General features: G+C 44.4%; 2 protein-coding genes across 8 annotated transcripts in view; one reads left to right on the top strand and one right to left on the bottom strand.

Annotated features, from left to right (window-relative positions):
• Znf346 (zinc finger protein 346) overlaps positions 1-16,267 on the bottom strand; it is a 22,790-nt gene extending 6,523 nt beyond the window's left edge. The window contains exons 1-5 of one of the 4 annotated variants that reach the window (XM_050144488.1): positions 16,044-16,264; positions 9,601-9,704; positions 8,973-9,065; positions 7,133-7,277; positions 1,620-1,805 (exon numbers count right to left, since the gene is read on the bottom strand). In XM_050144488.1, coding sequence (XP_050000445.1) covers positions 1,620-1,805; positions 7,133-7,277; positions 8,973-9,065; positions 9,601-9,704; positions 16,044-16,254 — 739 coding nt within the window. In that variant the 5' untranslated portion in view covers positions 16,255-16,264. Of the gene's footprint in view, positions 1-1,619; positions 1,854-7,132; positions 7,278-8,972; positions 9,066-9,600; positions 9,705-16,043 lie in introns of all 4 variants that reach the window. The other 3 variants (XM_050144487.1, XM_050144489.1, XM_050144490.1) reach the window with 3 other exon arrangements.
• Positions 16,268-16,299: 32 nt separating this feature from the next.
• The window catches only part of Uimc1 (ubiquitin interaction motif containing 1), an 81,095-nt gene continuing 74,757 nt past the window's right edge, over positions 16,300-22,637 (top strand). The window contains exon 1 of one of the 4 annotated variants that reach the window (XM_050144483.1): positions 16,300-16,388. The gene's annotated coding sequence lies outside the window, so the exon portion shown is untranslated. The remainder of the gene's footprint in view (positions 16,389-22,637) is intronic. The other 3 variants (XM_050144479.1, XM_050144482.1, XM_050144485.1) reach the window with 3 other exon arrangements.

The following is a 22,637-nucleotide window of genomic DNA, read 5'->3' as shown; positions in this document are numbered from 1 at the left end:
TATATATATAATTGCTTATGTGTGCACTCCTAATCCTCCAGTCTCTATCTCCCAAGTGCTGGAATTACAGGTGTGTGCTGCTGTGCTGTTTATGTGGTGCTGCTAACTGAAGCCAGGACTTCGTGTGCATGTTAGGCAAACACTCTACCAACTGGGTAATATTCCCAGCCCCAAACACACTGTAGACCAAAAGGAAAGGCCCAGAATTATTTGTAAATGCCCATTCCCATGATGCCAGGTGATATTTTGAGGTTAAGGAAGCTAGAATGGCCCCCTCCTTCACCATGATTCCCCAGTGATACAGGTAGATCTAAAATGCCAAGGAAAGAGCTATCCTGAGGATGCTCAAACTTTGGTAGAGACCACTAGACCTTCAATCAAGCAATGTGGATGTTACCTAGGGAGTTTAAATCAGGCTGGGGAGATAGCTAGGTAGTTAAGAGCACTTGCTGTTCTTCCAAGGGACCCGAGTTCAGTTCCCATCAGGTGTCACAACCATCTGTAACTCTCTAGTCTCCTTGGGTATCCGTGCTTACGCACCCACAGAAACAGTAAACACATAATTAAAAAAAATAAATCTTGCTGGGCAGTGGTGGCGCACACCTTTAATCCCAGCACTTGGGAGGCAGAAGCAGGCGGATCTCTGTGAGTTGGAGGCCAACTTGGTCTACAAAGCGAGTCCCAGAATGGCCAAGGCTGTTACGCAGAAAGACCCTGTCTGGAAGAACCAAAAATAAACAAATAAAAATCTTTTTCTTCTCTGCATAGCTCCGGCTGTCCTAGAACTAGCTTTGTAGAACAGGCTGGCATCAAACTCAGAGATCTGCCTGCCTCTGCTTCCCCAGTGCTGGATTAAAGGCACATACCACCACTGCTGGCCACACTTCTTTTCCTTTTCCTTTATCGAGACAGAGTTTCTCTGTAGCTTTGGAGCTTGTCCTGGAACTAGCTAGCTCTTGTAGCCCAGGCTGGCCTTAAACTTAGAGATCCACCTGCCTCTCCCTCCAGAGTGCTGGGATTACACACACACACATTTAAATCAGAGATTATAAACTGGTGGCTCTTGAACATGCACAAACTCCTGTATTTCATGCCCAGTATCAAAATAAAACTAACAATAATGATAATAAAAACACTAATTTGGATTTCCATAGCTTTTTTAAAACATGTCTCTCTGTAGTCCTGGCTGTCTTGGAGCTGGTTATATAGACCAGGCTAGCCTTATACTTACAGAAATCTATCTGCCTCTGCCTCCTGAATACTGAGATTAAAGGCGTACACCATACCTGATTTCCACAGTACTTTAAAATCAAAAACCAGCAACACCAGTAGAACTCAGAGTGTTATACACTCTGACTGTGGTTATCTTTGGAGCTTACTAAATTTCCTGCTTGCTCCCCTATATCCCCTAAAGACAGGTTCCCACTATGTACCCCAGACCACCCTTGATTCGTTCTCCTAAGTGTTGGAGTGCACACCAAACCTGGCTTCCTGATTACCTTCTGTGTTTGCAAACCCTGCTTTAGAAGAGGCAGGAAGCAACACACACTTGGGTCATCCAGGGAGCTCCAGTGCTCAGTCCCTGGTCCAGCTCTTGTGTATGAGCCGGGCTCTCTCACCTGGTAAGTCAGAGACAGCAGGGTCTGCCAGTCGCCCATAGTGTGCCATGAGTCTGAGCTTAGTCTCCTGCTTCCTGTGTTTCTTGCCCATATAATGTTGTTGAGCCATGACAGGGTTGTTGAAGGTTGAATGGCAGAGGCTGCAGAACTTGTCTGGGTCTAGCATCTCTCTATTCTGGTGCAAGGCTAAGGTGGAGGCCACAAGGAAAGGATTTGTAAGGTGTTTCGACAGAGCTGTGGTGAGAGAGTTCAAACAGAAACAATGAAAAAACAACCCAGAAGGTGCCAGGCTTTTGAGTATGCTTGAAGTGGAAGAAAGGCAGCGTGACCCATCACACTTGGAAATGGGGCACTGCCTGTGGGGCTCATACCATAAATGCCTCTTCAATTGGGAAAGCTGGCATGATCAGATGCCATGAACAACTGATTTGTTTGCCAGCTTTAGGAATACGAGCCCTGATGTTCTCACACTCTGAAGAGGCTCTGAACTAGGAATATCGCTGCCTAACTGGAACAGACCAAGCAAACATACTTTCAGTCTCTCTAGTCCTCAGAATGTCTTGGAATTTCAAAGTGAGTATGATAAGAAATGTGAAATTTTCATTCCCATCCTCAAAATACAATACCTCAGTTACAGAGCTGAAGTAGACATTCAAGCTCTGAGCCCATATAGAGCCAGGCAACCAGATTAGGAACTGCTTTTAATATCTATCTATCTATCTATCTATCTATCTATCTATCTATCTATCTATCTATCTACCTACCTACCTACTTACCTACCTACCTACCTACCTATCTTTGGGAAAGGGCCCCGCTATGTAGCTCTATAGCTCTCTGGCTAGATGTAAACCAGGCTAGGACTGAAGAGTGCCACCACACCTGACAGAGATGCCTATCAGACTACAATGATTTTAGGCAATGTGAGGCAATGAGAAGAAATGGTGGCAGTAACATTTATACACTTTGTATACACATTTTCCTTTTGTTCTCAGAAGTACTCCAATGAAGTAGGCATCATTTTGCCATATTACAGAGAAGATTGAAGCTTAGACGTAAAAATTATTTTCTCAAGATGACCAAATCAGTGAGAGAACCCTGGACTGTGTGACCCTGGAGCTGTTGCTCTACCCCAGGCTCAAGTGTACAGCAAGTAGATCTGAGGGTTAACACTGAGGCAGGCATCATTAGAAAATATTCCTGACTCTGCGCTAGGAATTCAATCTGTCAGGGGCTGAAGAGCAGGTTCAGTGGCTAAGAATGACTACTGTTCTTCCAGAGAATCTGAGTTCAGTTCACAGCATCCTTGTCACGTGGCTCACAAAGCCTTTATCCAATTGTTCTGGCCTATGCAGGCAAGTGTACATACATATACACACATGTATACACATACACACAAACTTTACAAAATAGAAATGAGGGCTGGAGAGATGGCTCGGTGGTTAAGAGCACTGCTTGCTCTTCCAGAGTCTAAATTCAATTCCTAGCAACCACAGGGTGATTCCCAACTGTCTATAATGAGATCTGGTGCCTTCTTTCGGCATGCAGTAATACATACAGGCATAACACCGTATACATAACAAACAAATCTAAAAAACAACGGAAATGAATCTTTTCTTAAAAAAAGAAACCAGCTAATCTGAGTCTGCTATGGACATATGTATGATCCTCTCATAGGTCGACATGGGATGTTGAAAGCAGGCCATATAGATGGCCTTTTCAAAGTGGATGCTATGTGTATACATGTTTGTGTACTCATAGGTGTGCATGCCAGAGTACACGTGTGGAGGTCAGAGGACAACTCTGTGATTCCGTTTTCTCTCTTCACTTCCACATAGGGTCTGAGAGTCAGACTCAGACACCCAGGATTGTGTGGCAAGCACAATCCTTGATGGTCCAAGGTTATTCAAAAACATACTAGAGGATGGGGCTAGAGAGAAGGTTCAGTGGTTAAGAGTACTGACTGCTCTTTCACAGGACCTGGCCCCACAATGGTAGTACCAGCACCCACATGGTGGCTCTCATCTGCTTGCAATTCCAGTCCTAGAGGTCTGATGCCTTCTTCTGTGGGCACTACACGCACACGGTGCACAGACATACAGGCAGGCAAAACATCCATAAACACAAAAATAGATATTGTCAAAAACTCCTACTGGAGGGAAGTAGTGCAGTGCGTTGCAGAGTTAGAGGAGCTATTTAATGGACATCAGCGCCAGCAAGAGTGAGCGCTGCTCTAGAGAAATATGGGAAACATGCAGAGTGTTTTCCAGGGATGTCTGTTATGTTTTTATAACACAGGAAAAGCGGGAGAAAATGTAAAGACTCAACATTAGAAGAGCCATCAAGTAGTTTTGCATGATTGTTAAAAACACCTACAAAAAGTTTGCAATAACCTGGGGGAATTTTTTTCTTTTTAATCCAAGACTTTGTTTTATTTATTTATTTATTTATTTATTTATTTACTTATTTTTGTTTTTTCGAGACTCACAGAGATCCGCCTGCCTCCGCCTCCCAAATGCTGGGATTAAAGGCGTGCGCCACCACCGCCCGGCTCAATCCAAGACTTTAATTGCACGTGCCTGTGTGGTAAGTGCACTTAGAGCAGTACCCATGAAAACCAGAGGTGATGGAGCCCCCTGGAGCTGGAGTTACCAGGATTTTGAGTCACCCCACATGGGTGCTGGGAATCTAACTTGGTTCCTCTGCAAGAGTAGAGTACACTCTTTTTTTCTGGGTGGGTGGATTTGAGACAGGGTTTCTCTGCAGCTTTGAGGACTGTCCTGAACTGGCTCTTGTAGAACAGGCTGACCTCGAACCCTTGAACTCTGCCACCACTGCCCTGCTAGAACACACTCTTAACTGCTGAGTCAGCTCTCTATCATCTAACAGGAAGTGTTATACTAAATGAATTAATATAAAAAGACCATATTGTCATGACAATATGGTCATGTCAATGCTAAAAGTTTTTTGTGTAATCTATATAAATATACTGGCATTTAAAAATGTCACTTACATGTACACACACATGCATACATGATAGCATGTCTTGCGGCATATGGATGTATTTGTTTGCTTATTCTTTTGAGTCAGGGTCTCACTCTATAACCCAGGTTGGCCTAGAATTTACTTGTAGCCCAGGATGGTCTTAAACTCAGCAATCCTCCTGTCTCAGCTTCTCAAGTACAAAGATTCTAAGCGTGAACCACTGTTAACAGTGCTCTCCTAGAAGTAGGAGTTGGGTGGCATTTTACTTGCTTCTTTGAACATTTTGCATATTGAACGGAACTATTCATGTATGTGCATCATTTTAACAAACAGAAAATTATGTATTCTATGTTTATAAGCACATATACATGGAGTCAACTTGGATGAACATAAAACAAATAGAATACAAGCAGATATACAATACTCACAGTGCACAAGATCATAAGAGCAACAGTACTCTAAAAGGCTAACACTCTGAATGGTAAAACTATGGAAATTCCTTCCAATTTATCTATATAGACAAATGTTTAATTTCAGGAATAAAGTTACAATAAACTCATGAAGTAATATGAACATATGCTTAAACTATGAGGCTGAATGAAAAGTACCAGGGGAACACAAACGGCTGATGCAACACAGAGTGTGCAAAGTCACTACTGCGCAGAAGCATCAGTAAGGCTCTTTCCACAGAATTTTCTCATCTGTGGGATGTGAAGTCTATGACATTATGAATTCAGTTCTTAAGACAATTTTCCTCAGCCCAATGCTTAAACATCGTGGTGCTGTTGTTACCAGCCCTCACTTCACAGACAAAACTCAATAGTCCTCATCTAAGTTAACAAATCAGCCACAAGCAAGGTCAATGGCACACTCTAGATCAGTGTGTCTCAACTTGTGTGTCTCGACCCCTTTGGGGGTTGAACGACCGACCCTTTCACAGGGGTCACCAAAGACGATTGGAAAACACAGATATTTACATTATGATTAATAACAGGAGCAAAATTAGTTATGAAGCAGTAACAAAAAAAAATTTAGGCTGGGGATCACCACGATATGAGGAACTGTATAAAGGGTCACAGCATTAGGGAGACTGAGAATCATTGCTCGAGATAGTGGCTTCCAGATCAATAAGTGCATTTTATGAGGGGATTTCACTCTGGCTTTTTAATGGTGACAACAATAATGACAATAGCTGTTATTAGTGAGAATCTGCTGTATCCTAGATTTTTCTTGGGGGTGGGGGAGGATGTGGTGTTTGCCTCTTATTTATTTTTTGGCTGCCATATAGGACAGGCTGGTCTCAAACTTAGGCAAGGATGACATTGAACTCCTGATCTTCCTGCCCCCACTTCCCAAGTGCTGGGATCCGAGGTGTGCCATCACACCTGGCTGCCCAGTGGTTTGGAAATTACCCTCACAAGCTTCAAAGCAGGTGGCACTGATGCTTCACAGGCACAGACGGCAAGTGAGAGCGCCAGGACTGAAGCCTGTGCTGTTCTGACTTCAGAGTCTACGGGCTATTGTTTCACACTGTAGGTAACAGATTTGGGAATAAATAGAGGGTATAATTATGAGTAGATTTGTCTATCCTATCTTCAAAACCTTCTAAAGCACAATTGTTTTGTTTCATTAATGCAGTAAAACAAAAAGAATCAAAAGTTCTATCAATAGTGTGGTCTTGGTCTAACACAGAGAACACACACACACATACACACACATCCCAGAAATCAAAGGTCTCCCACTTCTGACTAACTGCAGTTAGCCTTGGTTAAGAACCCCAGGACTCAAGATGAAAGTGAAGGTTGGGCCAATGGTGGCAGGACAAAGGAGGCAACTGTGAAGTTAGTGCTGGGAAGTGGGTTTATGGCAGCTGCAAACAGCTTGCTGGGCAACACTAGAGTGCGCTGCTTTGAAGCCTAGCCCGCACCTTTAGAACAGGCAGCCTTTGTAGGTCCAAGTGAGCCAGGCATAACCTGAGCCCATGAGAAAGACGGGGAATTAGCTATCAACTAGCAACATTTAGTAGTAAGAGCAGGTGGGTGGTGGGAAGAAGAGGCAAGCAAGAATGCTCATGGTGTGTGTCGGCCTTCCGCTCTCTGAGTTACAGTCATTGGTCAGGACAAGCCTTGGCTAAGGAGCTTCTATAGAAAATGTGGCAGACCACAAGGGGGAAGTGAAGTAAAGCAAGTCTGAGGCCGAATTTCAATGAAGCCAGGTCTCATGTAGCTCATGGCCTTAAAGTCCCTATGGCAGCTGAGGATGACCTTGGACCACTAATTTTCCTGCCTCCACCTCCTGAGTGCTGAGATTACATCTGGTTACGTAAGGCTGGGAATGAAAGCCGAGCCTTTATGCACATTAGGGAAGTATTCTACCAACTGACTTACATCCCCAACTCTTAGGTGGAACTTTCAGGGCTCTTAAAAGCAACCTCTCCAAGTCTGAGGCCCCAGTGAGCATTCTGGAAGCACCTGGCATTGGTGCTCCGAGGACGGGAGGGGTCCCAAAAGCACTACTCAGAAAGCCAGTACCTGCCCCCTTAGTGGACTGCTGCTTCAGCTTTAAGTTCTTTGCGTGGGTCTTCCCCAGGTAGTGCGACTGTGCCACAACAGGGGAGGAAAAGGTCATGTTACAGATGGGGCAGCAGTGGTTCTTGTCTTTGCTTCTGCTGCTCTTCTGGTTGGGAGAGAGAACACAGTCTGATCATGCCATTGCGCATCCAGAAAACCTTCAATGGTTCCCCTGCCCGTGGCTGGCGCACATTAAGACCCCTGCACACGCTAACCCCAACATGCCTGGAGCAGTCTTCTCCGGCTGTTTCATGGCCGGACTGTGCATAACTTCTATTTTATTCTGTTACTTTTTTGCTTTGCTTGGGTTATTCCTCCACCCTCCTGTCGGGCAGTAGGTCTGCTATCCACCATCCAATGCCCAAGCCCCCTTGTACGCATACGCAGGAAGAATTAACCCTGTACGCGTACGCAGGAAGAATTAACCCTGTATGCATACGCAGGAAGAATTAACCCTGCTCCTCACCTGTACTCCAAGTCTATCAGATTTCTAACACACCCTCTGTCACCTTCACAGACAGAACAGCTTAGGAGGCTCTGATACGAGCTCAAGTGCAATGCTGGCTGTGGACACCTTGACTTCTCTTTGCTACCTATCCTTGGACCCTGCTGTGTCGAGCACACAGTACATATCCAGGGCTCTTAGAACAAGTACACCACCAGGTTCCATCTGTTGCTATGGTTATGCTAGGAAGTGTATTTTAATCTTCCTGAAAAGTCTGTCTTCTCAATAAGCTATTTCTTTAACATTTCTCAACCTTCTTACTGAAGACATTTTGGGGTTAGTAATTCCTAGCTGGTGATGGGTACTGTGATCTCATCTGAAGAACTGAAGTGCGCAGAGGTGAAATGATGAAATGATCTTCCCTATGTGGATCTCAGCCATGAGGGCAACTACAAGATGATTTTTAGAAGGGAAGCAAGGCCCCTTTAAACCACCGGCCACTGCAGCAGGAAGGTGGTCTGGAAATTAACCCTTGTTTATCAAGCATTTACTGGGGACGAAACTCTACCTCACAACACTAAGGAAGCCAGACCAACTCCAGACCACCTCCACTTCACGAGTGAACGCAGGGAGGTGAGGTGACTTGCTCAAGGCTCTAGTGAGTTAGAGCCATGTGCACTGACTTCCAGCCCATAATGTGCACAACTTCTACACTCTGAAAGTCACAGCACACTCAAGGAATTAAGAGTTTGTCTCAGAATAATTCTTATAGTAACTATGAAATAGGAAATAAATGCAATTGCTTCATAATTGGAGGAGGTATATTGCCCAGGCCAAATGCTAAAGCTTGTTTCCCCTACAGCTCAAGAAAATGAACATCCCTCTACTTCCTCTCTTGTACTGTGTCGGTAACCCTCCAGGTGGGAAAGCAATGAATGGCTCCCTTTGCTGAACTGCTACTGTAGGGCAGGTCTGGGGTCTGGTGGTGTTTTAGAAGTCTTTTCTCAACTTAAGAAAAATTCTGAAAGGCAGCTGTAATAATCTTTTTGCTTGTTTTGAGACAGTCTCTCACTGTAGCCCAAGCTGGCCTCAAACTTGCTATGCAGAGGAAGATAACCTTGAACTACTGATCTTCCTGATTCCACCTCCAAGTGCTTGGTCACTTGTACACACCACCATGCTTGGAAGTACTGTTGTTTTTAACAGAGGAAGAAGTCAAGGCTCGGGGTTACAAGACTTGCCCAAGTTAGACAACAGGGCTGAGACTGCAGCCAAGTCAGGCTGAATCAAAGTCTGCGCTCACACCACACCAACCTGCTGGGGAAGCAAGCAATTTCAACAACGCAGCTGTATTACCTGATCTGAGTCTAACCTCTTCACGTCCCCTTTTAGTGTCTCCATTCCATGGATTGCTAGGTAGCTCTTCACTTTGTTGGCATGTTTTTTGCTCTGCAAGAGTCCAAGGAGAAAGATCAAAGATAGCCAGTGCCATTTCATAGAGAAGGCAGCCATGACAGCAGATTCTCACCTGAATCCTCCTCACAAAACTGAGAATAAGAAAATGGGGGAAGAAAACTCATTTACTGAGTTCCTACTATGTGCTAGACCCTTGACTTGCTATTACATTAGCCTTAACAATCTATAAGAATATTGTTATTTTATACATGTAGAAGCTGAGGCCAAGCATGGTGAAATTTCTTGCCTATAAGATGATGTAACAGAGCTGGATTCAAATTCAAGTGTGTGTAAAGCCAAAGCTCACACTTCCCACTATACTGCGCTGTACAGAAAGACCTACATAATGGTCCATTTATTCGGATGGGAGAGATGAGATTCACAGAAATTAAGTCAATCTTCAAGTCCCAAGCAATCATGCATGAAGGAAACATCTGGAAGAATCAGCATTCACTGTGCAAGACAGGAGCGGCGAGGGCTTGGCACTAGACCAGAAGGTAAGTTCATGGCTATGGTAGAAAAGGCCTACCTGGTAATGTGACAGCTTCTGGGACTCAGAAATCAGCATGGCACAGCAAACTTTACACTGGGTGCTGGTGAAGAGACACTGGTTCTTCTGGATCATGTGCTCCACTACAGAGGGAAGAGAATTCATACAAGCTGACAGATATGCCCTCAACAGCACTGTCTCCGATCTGTCCCAAACACAGGCACTGAGGAATGGGACACCTCATTCCAACACATGTGCAGATCTGCTTCTCCTTGTCACTGGGCCATGGCTCGTGCTGTGCTCACAAACCAACTGCATTATTACTTATTTTATATAGGCCAGTGTTCTTAGTCACCCAGTCACACACTGCTGTCAGGTGAGACGAGGTTGTCCTGTGCTGCCCATGAATTCCTGGCTCAAGGGACCCTTCTGCCTCGGCAGATGTGACTGTAAGCTCACAGCACCACACACTAACTTAGAAAGTGTAGCCGAGGACTTCTCATGAAGAAGTTCTAAAGCAGGATGAAGAGGTGCACACCTTTAATAACAGCACTCAGGTGGTAGAGGCAGCTAGATCTGAGTACAAGGCCAGTCTAGTCTACACAGTAAGTTCCAGGCTGTGTAGGGCTCCATAGTAAGATTCCCATCTCAAACAACATCAATAGTTTTAACAACATTACAGGAGAGATAGTTATTTAGGAAAAGGACAAAGTACACTGTGGAAGTTTGAAAGAGAATGGCTCCCAGAAGGAATGGCACTATTAGGAGGTATGGCACTGCTGGATTAGGTGCAGTACTATAGGAAGAAGTGTTTCACTATGGAGGCGGGCTTTGAGGTCTCATATATGTTCAAGCCACACCCAGTAAGACAGTTCACTTTCTATTGCCTTCTGATCAAGATAGAGCCAGTACCATGTCTGCCTGCATACTGCCATGATGCACCATGATAATGGGCTGAACCTCTGAAAATGTTAAGCCACCCCAATTAAATATTTTTCCTTTATAAGGGCTGTCGAAGTCACCGTGTCTCTTCATAGCAATAGAAACCCTAACTAAGACACACATCCAAGACATAGATATGCATTCCTTATTAGATAGGTCTATAACTGAATTTAAAAAATTACTTTATGTCATGTGTATCGGTATTTTGCTTGCATGCATGCCTGCACACCATGGAGGCCGTAAGAGGGCACTGAATCCCAGGAAAACAGAGTTACAGACAGTTGTGAATTGCCAAGTGGTTCTGGAAATCCAACCTGGATATTTGCGAGAGCAGTCAGTGCATTAAACTGTTGGGCCAACTTTCTAGCCCATTATGTGGCCTTAGAACTTGTTCTGTACACCAGGCTGGCCTTGAACTCACAGAGATCAGCCTGCTTCTGCTTCCAAGTGTGGGATTACACGCATGGGACCATGCTTGGCCCCATGCTTGGCTGTAGCAAATGTTCCAAGTAATTGGACAGTGTGAATGCAGCAATCTAATCCCTCTCCATGGTGGAAGGTAACTTTTTAGCCTAGTATATCCTGGCCTCCATAGAGAAGAACACAAGCCTGGATCTGCATTACTGAGAGTCAGCAGTCTTAACAGAGGACATCTTGATGCTCTGTACAAAGTCCTAGCTGAACAGAAAGGGTTTCTAGGAAGCTGGCCCAACCAAAAACCAGTACCTGGATGTGGAATTTTTCAGTTTTAGGTACTTTTGAACAACTTCATCTTTAACTTTTTTAATCAGATGTCACCAAATCAAGATGGTTAGACCTGCTGACACTCCTACCTCCCAGCACCTTACCCTGCGAACGTTAGGTAAGCTGTCATTCAGCTCCAGCTCTGACGTAAAACTTGTCATTATCTCTACTCCCTTTCCCTGCTCACAACATGGATCATGTGCTTCTTACAGCTGAGTTGACCACTTGATGCTCTCCTTCAGAGGGGGGCAGGCAGAGGGGGAGAGGGAGACAGACAGACAGAGTCAGGAGGAGGGAAAGAGTTTTGCCACTAGTTTAGCTGCAGGAAACTCATCACTTTCTAGACACAACTGTCTGTCCTGGAGCAGAAGCTTAGGCTCTATTAAAATTGACAAAAAGGGAGGAGTATGTGGAGGTAAAAGTGTGAGCCCATTTCCATCTTGTCTGAAGGTCAGAGTTTTAGCTTGTTCACAGCTGTTGAGAACAAGTGTGGCTACACCCTGACCTAGGATGTGGTTACTTGGTGTTTCTGACATTAAGATGGCCCATATAGGTAAATCCACTCCCCTCTGACCAACGGTCAGGATATTCAAACTTACTTCCACTCCTTTTGAAATAGGAGGTTTGACCTTGGGAGTAGCTGCCTTCAGGATTCTCACTGCCTAGACAACAGAATGTTAATGACTTGATGGCTCAAAGTACTGAAGCAAGAAACTGCTCTAGTTGTCCTTTGTATCAGGTTAAAGCAGTCTTCTGTCTTCTTTCACCTCTGGTATTGGGGTATAAAAGTGTATGGAAAATTAAACACAGGCAAATTTTAGTATTCACTGGAACTCCCTCCCGGTACCATCTTATCATTCTGACTTTGCTCTTTGCTAACTTTTCTAATCCTCACATCTCTACCCTGGTAAGTGGTTTACTTGTTGAAGCATGGTCCCCAACAGTACCTATACCCAACAGAACATTATACAGCCACAAAAAGACGATGAAATCTGTCATTTGCAGCAAAATGAATAGAACTGCAGGGCATTATTTTAAGTGAGAAAAGACAGGCAAAGAAAAACAAGCACCACATGTTCTTTCATATGGTAGAACGTAGTTATGCTTCAAAAGGCACTGTTTATAAAATAAAGCTGTTTATAAAATGAGCTGGGGAGATGGCTCAGTGGGTTAAGGCACTTGCTGCCAAAGCTGATCTGAACTCCTGAGTTCAGTCCCTGGGATCCACAAGGTGGAAGGAAAGAACAACTACTTCAAATTGTCCTCTGACCTCCACGAGTGCTATGGCACCCAAGTGCTCACACACATACACATGAATGTAATAAAAAATAGCCAGACATGGTGGTGCATGCCTTTTATCCTAGCATTCTGAGTCTGAGGCCAGGACCTGGTCTACATAGAGTTCCAGGTCAGCCAGTGCAACATAGTGAAACACCCCCAAAAGAAGAAAATCGTCACAAAACGAAACAATGAAGACAAGTCCCAAAGAAAACAGATGTGGATATCATATCTGAAATATAGGATTTCACCTAGAATATAAAATGGCTTATAATTCAGTAATAAAACAAATAACCAAGTCACAACATGAACAACAATGTGACTAGATAGTTCACTAAAATATACAAGAGTAGTAAGTGAAATGGTGCTTACTGTCACCAATATTTAGAAAACAAGAAATCACTACACACTCCTAAAACAGCTAGTGTGGTGGCAGGCTCTATCAATCCCGGCACTTGAGAGGTAGAGGCAGGTGATCTCTGAGTTTGAGGCCAGCCTGGACTACAGAGTGAGTTCCAGGACAGCCAGAGCTACATAATATAGAGACCCTTTTCAAAAACATAAAACAAAAGGAAAACCAAACAAAAGGTAAAACAATAAACAAAAGGGAGGACATAGAGAACTAAAGCTCATGTTTTAAAGAAAGAAATAGAAATCGAAAGAAGCCATTTTCAAAAGATTTGACAGTTCCTCAAAATGTTAAAGATAGTTACCACACAGCCTAGCACATTCACTCCCAGGAAGATACAATGGATGTCCACACACAATCCCACAGCAGATGCACTGGAAGAGGGCCAGTGAGGTGGTCATCAGGCAGAGGTGCTTGACCCATGTGACTTACAACCCAGCTGGGTCAATGCCCTGATCCCACCACGGGAGAAGAGACCTGCACACAAACACCATGACATGCATGAGCCTGTGTACACACAGAGACAGACAAATAAAACTGTAAAGATTTTCTCACTGGGCAAGATAGTGCCTACCACGAGACCTAGCATTCAGGAGGCCAAGGCAGGCAGATTACTGTAGTTTTGAGTCAACCTGATCTATCTACATAGTGAGCTCCAGATGAGAGACCCCTCCAAAAGAATTTCTCAGAAAAGGTCCAAGCTAGAAACCATTCAGATATTCCAAAAAAGCAAATGTTCAAGCAAATATAATATACCCATAAAGCAGAATTCTTTCTAAAATTTATTTTAACTTTATGTTCATTGGAGTTTTGTCTGCATGTATGTCTGTGTGTGTGTGGGGGGGAGGGTGTCAGAAGCCCTGGAACTGGAGTTACAGACAGCTGTGAGCTGCCGTGTGGGTGCTGGGAATTGAACCCAGGTCCTCTGGAAGAATACCCAGTGCTCTTAACTGCAGAGCCATTCCTCCAGGCCTAGCAGAAGCAGAGTTCTATTTAGCAATAAAAAGAAACATACGCAGTGACTTGGCTGAGCCCCAAAAACATGCAGAGAGAAGCTAAACACCAAAGACTATATAGTGTATGATTCTGTTTGTATGAGATGTTGAGGAATGGTAAATCTGTGGAGACAGAAAATACATTAGTGGTTACCTAGGGCAAGTGGGAAGAGACCAATGGGAAGGACCAGAGATGGACACTACCTGTGATGGTGGTTATGTTCTAGAATTGGACTGTGGTTATGACCACACAAATCTCTAATTTTACTAAGAATCTCTGACTAGGGGCTGGTGAGATGGTTTGCTGGGTAAGTGAACTTGCTACTAAGCCTAAGAGCCTGAGTTTGATCCTTAGGACCCACATGGTGAGAGGAGAGAACCATCACCTGAGAGCTCTTGCTCTTCGACCTCCATACACACACCCATGGTACATGTATGAGCATGCATGCCACACACTCTCTAGATAAATTTAAGAAAAAAATAAAATACTGAGTTGGGGGCTGTAGACCTCAGACTCAGAACCTGAGTTTGGTTCACAGCACCCATGCTGGCTCACAACTGTAGCGCCAGTTCCAAGGGATCCAATGTGTCTGTATCCACTCTGCAGGGGCACACATATAGACATAATTAAAAGTAAAAGACATTTTAAATCATTTGAGTGGCACACCTATAATGGTTGAATTTATGACATATAAATTATAACAGTGAAGATGGAAAAAAGTGGGCAGAATGTAAATGCTGCAGGTAAGTGAGGGGACGGAAATGAACTGGGCTGTATGTATCAGGTATGCATTGTGCTCATGCATATGCAAACAAATAGTTCATTAAGCAACTGCTGTGTTCTCGGCTTCAGGGTCCAGGGCACACTCTTCCCATCTCCAAGGTCACTTCCTTTCTGTGTATCCCCCCCCCCCCATCTGAGACATCCCTCAGGGGTTAAGAGCAGTTACTGCATTTGTAGAGAACCAGGGTTCAGTTCCCAACACCCAAATGGTAGCTCCTAAAGGTCTGTAACTCCAGTTTCAGGGGATGTGATGTCCTTTTCTGGCCTCTTTGGGTACCTGACAGACACATAGGGCACACACTCACACATGCACACACACAGGCAAAAGCTTTTAAACATGTCTCCCTTGTACATGGTCAAAAATTACAATTTTATTCAGGGAGAGCAGTTCACAAACATTGAACTTTCCTAGATTAGTCTGCAAGCAAACCAACCAGGACAGAAATCTGGTTTCTCTGCAAAGATCCGATTAGCACAGAAACCCAGATACAGTTTTTGTACATCTGGGTTAGCATTAAGTAGCTAGCTCTGGAAAGGACTGAGAAAGAGGCCGACTCTTGCTGTTCTTCTCCATCCCTTGTTACTCACTCAGTTCTGGGTCAAACGAAAGCATCTGTTCACTTCAGCTCAGAAGTGTACCAACCCGAACTGGGTACACTGCTCTCCACAACTCTGCCCCAGGGTGAGATGTGCCATCTGGAGACAAGATTACCTAGGCCAGTTTCTCCAGCTCCTGGATCGCCTCTTTGGAATAGGGGCTTGGCAACAGGCACATAGAAATATGGTATTGCAGGAATATGGTGGTGCAAGCCAAGCATACCAGCACTAAGGAGTCTGAGGCACGTTCAAGGCTAGTCAGGTCTATCAAGAAAGAAATATGGCATCAAGTCATCAAGCTCAAGAGGAGGCTGGGATTCATGAAGACCTTCCAAAGCTCAGACCTCTCATAGGGCAGGAGGCGCGCCACGAGTTTGAGAGGCGTCGCAAAATAAATAAAAATAAAGTAAATTGAATAAAGCCGTTCAGATCCGTCATAACTGTAGGGCTTTGAGAGAGAAGAGAAGAGAAGCAATGTGGAGATGTAGGATTAAGGACAGATAGGAATGGTAGTTGGCTCGGCTAGGGTCAGGCTGGGCAAGTCCTGTTGATCTCCAAGAGGACAAGACCTGGAATTTGGTGGAAACTGCCTTCGTGTGGATGCGAAAATTCCGCAGGGTAGCGAGTTTCGAGGTCCGGGATGTCGTGCAGAGGCTGGCCCGCGTCAGGCCAGAGACAGGCTGCAGGCCGCCCCGCCTCCGTCCAGCCACGATCCCCGGAGCCCCCGACTCACCTTCCTCCCTCCCTGCCGGCTGAGCACCGGACACCGCTTCCAACAGGCGGCGCGCCCTCTCGCGGTCGAAGTGCACTCCGTCCGGTTCCCGACCCTCTTGCTCCTCGGAGCTCTTGTACGGTCCGGCCCCTCCAGGGTCCGCAGCCTCCGTAGTACCAGGCGTAGAACACTCCATCTTTCCCGCAAGCCTCGCCGTTGAAGAGCTGCGCATGCGCCCGCTACTGTGAGAGGCGGGTAAGCGGGTATTTGACCCGGTCAGCAAATCTCGCGAGGTTCGGGCTCTGCGAACCACGTTGGGGCGGAACCCTGAGGCGCAATTTGTTTTGATACCAGTGGAACCTTGAGGTGAGTGCGGTGACCTGGAGGAAAAACTGTGGATGGTGATTAATTACTACGCCAAGGCGTCTTCGTTCCAGGCAGTTCTTAGCTCAGGGCTCTCATCTTTGCTCACGATGAGCCGCTGACTGACACATCTCATTTCTTTTTGTTATATGTAGGAAAACTTCTCCCATTTCTTTGGTAGGGAACCGAAGGACCAGATTCTAGAACTGTTTTATTTAGGAATTCGTTAAAGCAGACGTGGTAGCCGGCTGTGGTGGCGCGCGCCTTGAATCCCAGCATTGAGGAGGCGGACATTTGTGAGTTCGAGGCCAGGCTGGTCCGCAGAGAAACCCTGTCTCGAGAATCCAAACCAAACCAAAAAAAACCCATAAACACACACAGAAAGACAGATATGATGGTACACAGGCCCTTCGTCTCAGCACAGAGGAGTTGGAGTTAGGGGTTGTATGATCAGGAGGTCGATGCCGGCCTGGGCTATATGAGGCTCTTTCTTAAATAAAGCTTGTTAGGGGGAAATTCAGAGGTTAGCAAGAGGGCTGGCTCATCTCAGGCCCTGGGCAGACCCTGTGACATCCTGAAATGCCCAGAAGGTCATTAATTGGTGATTATCTAAGTCTGATTCCAAGAGCTCATGAGATTACTACATAGCAGGAGGCTTTCAGATAAAGAACAAAAGCGCACATTTTCCCTCTCAAAATAGTCAACCCAAACACACCTGGCAGTCGCCCGGACAGGAAAATATCCATTGGTAAACTATCTGCTAGAGGCTTTAAAATAGTATAAAGCCTACGTAAAATGTAAATTAGGACACTTGTCTCTCTGGCTATCTTTTACTCTCACCCCATTAAAGTGGTTTGCTCCTCAGCGGTCTCTGCCCATTGCCCACTGCCATCCCTTGATGCACGTTACTCTGTAATAAACTTGTCTATCTTACATAGTTCGCTCAAAAAAAAAGTTTGTTAGTAGCTGATCAAGGTGGCTCATATTTAAAATCCCCAAATTTTCAAGATTGAGGCGAGGGAAATGCAAATTTGACGCTAGCCTGGGCTACACAAAGAGACTGTTTGAGGCCACGGAAGTACTCTGGAAGTGGATGTGGATGACCAGGGGTTCAAGGCAAGCCTTTTTTACAGTAGATCCTCAACGAGACAAAACAAACCCACAAAACAGAACCCAAACAATAAAAAGTAAGTTATGGTGGTGCATGCCTGTGGTCCCATCACCCTGGAGGCTGAGGCAGGAGGATTGCCATTATGTATTTGAGGTCAGTGTGGAGGCTAATGGCATTTCAGTCTTAGTCACTCTATGGGGTCCAGATGAGGGAGTTAGATCCTCTTCTTGGTCTGTGGTGTTTGATCAAAGTTCTTGGGCCTATTTTTCATGATAAGATTTTAATTTATTCTTCCTGGGCGGTGCTGACCCAAGCACTCAGGAGGCAGAGGCAAGTGTATGTCTGTGAGTTCAAGGCCAGCCTGGTCTACAGAGCAAGTTTCAGGACAGGCTCCATTGCTACACAGAAAAACCCTGTCTCCAAAAAACAAACAAAACAAAACAAGCTGCTTGTAAAATGGAATCTCTCAAGGCAAAACAAAGAGATCGAATCTGAAAAGCCACTGTTTCACACGATAATGGAGTAAAGTAGGGCACAGACTTGAATTATTATTATATTATTATATATATGTATTATATTATTATATTACTGTAATATTAGGTGTCTTATTATTATTTGAGGCAAGTTCTCTCTATGTAGCCATGGCTATCCTGGAACTCGCTAAGTAGACCAGAGTGCCCTCGAACTCCCAGAGGTCCACCTGCTTCTGCGTTCCGAGTGCCGAGACTGAAGGTGTGCACTCATGCCTCACTTTAGGCATCATTTTCAGTCAGGCAGTGAAGTGACAGGTGCCCTGATCCAGATTCTAGTTTGCTTTTCCTACTGAGAGTTGAAATTTCAGAATAACCAAAGGAGCCAAAGTTGCTTGCTGAGTTAGTGCTAGTCTTCATGAAGACCTCTCACAGGATCAGAAACAACACACTAAGCGGGCTGTGGCCGGGCAGGCCAGTTAACCGACAATTTGGGAGACAGAATTGGGAGACCAGGAGTTCAAGGCTAGTTTAAGACACGAGAGTCACTGACGACTCGTAAAAGCAGAAAAGGGCTGTCTCAGTCTGTAAAGGTGCTTGCCACCACACCTGACAACCTGAATTTGATCCCTGGGACTCTCCCAGGTACAAGTGTTACTAATGATTGGGGTTGGGTGGGCAGGGTCAAGGTTGAGTGTTTCTGTGTTCGTTTCCTCTCATTCAAAGAGTTGAAGAAATGAGGTGTGCCTTTTCCGTGGCTGTGATAGATACCAAGACTAGATTAAAACTGACTTAGAAAAGGAAGACTGTATTTGGCTTACAGCTCTGGAGGGAAGGAGGCCCAGAGCAAGTGGCTGGCCAGATAGGGGACCTGCCGCCAGCTGTCACTCTCAAAGCCCGCCCTGAGGGATGTACTTCCTTCAGCAAGGCTCCACCCACTAAAGACTGGGGACTAAGTATGAGTCTATGGGAGACATTTCTCAAGCCAGTAGATAAGGGCTCACAAAGATTTACAAAAGAAGCATGCTATCTTTATTTGGAGCGAATCAATAATACATTTTATGAGTATCCCTCTATAAAATGATTACAATTGACAGTAGGTCAAATGAGTGAGGGCACTCAGGGGCTTACGATGCACCTGGGGGGGGGTTATTGAGTCTAAAGGAAGGTGGGGCTGGTTACAATGGGCTGTATAGTTTAGGTGGTTTTCTTCTTTGATTGATAGATCAGTTCATGTATTGACTTTTCCTAGTGCACATGTCCTTTCCCATAATGTATCTGATTTTAGAAATATGCACACACAGCTATGCATAGGCATCATGAGATGGTAAATAGAGGATTCTCCTTAAAACATTTCTAGATATTTTACTTTGCTGCACATCATCCAAAACCAGTTCAGACCAGATTGTTCCTTCTGTTCTTCATATCTGAATATATTGGGCACACACTTAAATAGAAACTGTCTAAATTTGATTGTTACTAGGGGTGGAGAAACTTCTGCTCAGAGATAGGAGTATGTGTAGCCTGATGCAGACTGGTGGTTGAGGTTTTGAGTTTGCTAGTTTGTTTGGAGAGGAACGTGTGTATAGTACATACAGGTGAAGGAGCTGGGGTGTCAAGTGTATTGTTACAAGAGGATGCATGTGTATATTTATAATCCAAACTCAAATAGGGTCCTCAGCTAAGCTATCTCCTATGCATGCCTGCCTCAGACAGAGGGTGGTGACTCTTGAGACTAGTCCTCTGGCCTCCACAGCTCATCATCTCTTATGCAGACCCAAACATGTATACACACACCAAGTAAATAAATGTGATTAAAATAAAAACCAGTCTATACTTTCTTTTTCCTTTTCCTTTTTGTTTTTTTTTTTTTTTTTAGAGACAGGGTGTCTCTTTAGCTTGGAACCTGCTTGGAACTTGCTCTGTCGACCAGGCTGGCCTCAAACTCACAGAGATCCGCCTGCCTCTGCCTCTTGAGTGCTGGGATTAAAGGTAGATGCCACCACCACCTGCCTCCATTCTGTGTTTTCTTAGGGCCAAAGTATTTGTGACATTGAGTTTAACTCTTTCTCATACCTAAATCTAAATAAATGCACCTTACTTATAATTTTATTTTTTAAAAAATATTTCTAGATGTATTTATTTTACTTCGTTGCTATCCTGACAGTTAATGCTGGGGAGGCTTATCAGACATCTAAGTGCAACATTCAATAAACAAGTAAATATAGGTCTGGAGTTTTGTAGGACTGAGTTGGGAGTTGACCCTAGAATTCTTTTTTTTGTTTTTGTTTTTCAAGACAGGATTTCTCTGTGGCTTTGGAGCTTGTCCTGGAACTAGCTCTGTAGACCAGGCTGGTCTCGAACTCACAGAGATCCGCCTGCCTCTGCCTCCCGAGTGCTGGGATTAAAGACATGCGCCACCATCGCCCGGCTGACCCTAGAATTCTATCACTGGTATTTTCTTTGCTTTTTGGGGGGTTTTAATTGGGTAGGATCTCTTTTCAGAGCCTTGGCTGTCCAGGAACTCACTATGCAGACCAAATTGGCCTTAAACTCAGAGATTCACTTCCCTCTGCCTCCTGAGTGCTGATATTAAAGGTATGTGCCACTCTGCCTGGACACTGTTTTGTAAACTCACTAATTTTGCTTCTCTTTGGCTCTTGATAGTTACTGTTTCGTTTGTTTGTTTATTAGACAGTCTCAGAGTCTGAAGACTGCCTTTGAACTTGCTGTAGCTGAGGCTGACCTTAAGCTCCTGTTTCCTCTACCGTATATGTGTGTACCTCCATGTCTGACTTCATCCTTAAATCCTGTTATGCGCTGCTTGGTCAAGGACTTGGCCTTGTCTGACTGGAGGCCCCTGTGGGAGAGTGGGAGCTCCTCGTGCTGCTGCTGAGCCGCATTCCCTTCCTTCCACTGATAGTGCTGCACAGTATGTTCAGATCGTCCTCAGCTACACAGGGACCCCCTGCCCCAGAGATAGTGCTCTGCATGAAAACCACAGTCTTTAAACATTTGGCGTGTGTGTATGCTCACATGTGATGTATGTGAGTAGGGGCGTGTGTTGTGCAGTGGTGGAGGTCAGATGACAACTCTAAGGAGCTGCTTCTCATCTTCTACCTTGTTGAGGCAGGGTCTCCTTTGCTGTTTATACTGTGCTGTATGTTATGTTCCAGGTCATTTGCCCATGAACTGCTGTTTTGAGGCCTTATGTGATACCTGCTCCCAGCTTAATTCATCTGAATTCAATTCACAGATATTGAGTGTTTACTTTTGGCTGGGCCCTTTGCTACCTGCTGAGGTTACATGGGCAATATTTTTAATCTTTATATCTTTCTTTGTTTTGTATATATATATGTGTGTGTGTGTGTGTGTACAAGAAAGTGTGCTGGGCGGTGGTGGCAAACGCCTTTAATCCCAGCACTCGGGAGGCAGAGGCAGGTGGATCTCTGTGAGTTTGAGACCAGCCTGGTCTACAAGAGCTAGTTCCAGGACAGGCTCCAAAACCACAGAGAAACCCTGTCTCGNAAAAAAAAAAAAAAAAAAAAAAAAAAAAAAAAAAAAAAAAAAAAAAAAAAAAAAAAGAAAAGAAAGTGTGCCATGCCATGTATCCAGAGGGGGAGGACAACTTGTAGGATTGGTGGTTGGTACTCTCCTTCCGCCAGGTGGGTTGTAGATTTGTGACAAGTGCCTTTACCCACTGAACTGTCCTGCTGGTTCCATGGGCAATGTTATAAGATGGCTCACAAGTCTTAGGGAAGCTATAGATACATGTGGTAAGTAATAGTAGCGTATCATGGGATACAATATCTAAGCAGCCAAGGAAGCAATAGGAGAAATGAACAGGTTATAAGTAGTTGAGCTGGCTTTTGAAGGATGGTTTAGAAGTCAGTGACATAGGGGAATACAGTAAAGATATTCCAGAATTTAAATATTACAGAAAAGTACTAAGAATAATGTACTTGTGTTCTGCTATCCAACTGTTGACAGCTTATTATTTATTATTATCATTACTTTTTTGAAGACAGGGTCTTGGAATACAGCCCTGGTTGGCTTATTGCTTTCTGTGTAGCTCAGGCCAGACTCCAACCTGTGGCAATCCTCCTGTCTCAGCTTCTTGAGTGCTTGGATTTTAGGTGTGTGCTATCAGTCGTGGTCTTGACATCTATCTGAAGTCCTGTTTATTCCCACTTCCTCTTTACTTCCTCCTCTCATTTCCATGTTATTACCATGATGTATATCCATCTATCTATCTATCTGGTCCATTAATCTATGATTTTATATTATTACCATGATGTGTACCCATCTGTCCAACTGGTCCTTTAATCTATGATCTTCATACATAGTTTTCTGCAAACTATGAGCTATTTATAGTTTATATATATACTATATATGTAATCAGTGTAATAACCAGGCTAGCTTAATATGAAACAGCAAATTTTAATGAGGGGATAGCTTACAACACCAGGGATCCAGCGGTGAGCAGGAGATACAAAAAAAGAGGGCAGCAGGCTCAGATTTATATATAAACATTAGCCCGAGGCGAACACGCCCCCTAAGGGGACTGGGCTATCCCTACATCTCCCCCTTTTGTCTAAATAAGACAGAACTAAACCAAATACAACTATATACAATAATAACAAATAATAAATATAACAAACAATATTGAGA

The sequence above is a fragment of the Alexandromys fortis genome, unplaced genomic scaffold (assembly GCF_014885135.2).
Source record: "Alexandromys fortis isolate MF-2015 unplaced genomic scaffold, M_Fortis_MF-2015_v1.1 scaffold_1, whole genome shotgun sequence".
Lineage (NCBI taxonomy): Eukaryota > Metazoa > Chordata > Mammalia > Rodentia > Cricetidae > Alexandromys > Alexandromys fortis.
This window is presented reverse-complemented; position numbering and strand designations above follow the sequence as displayed.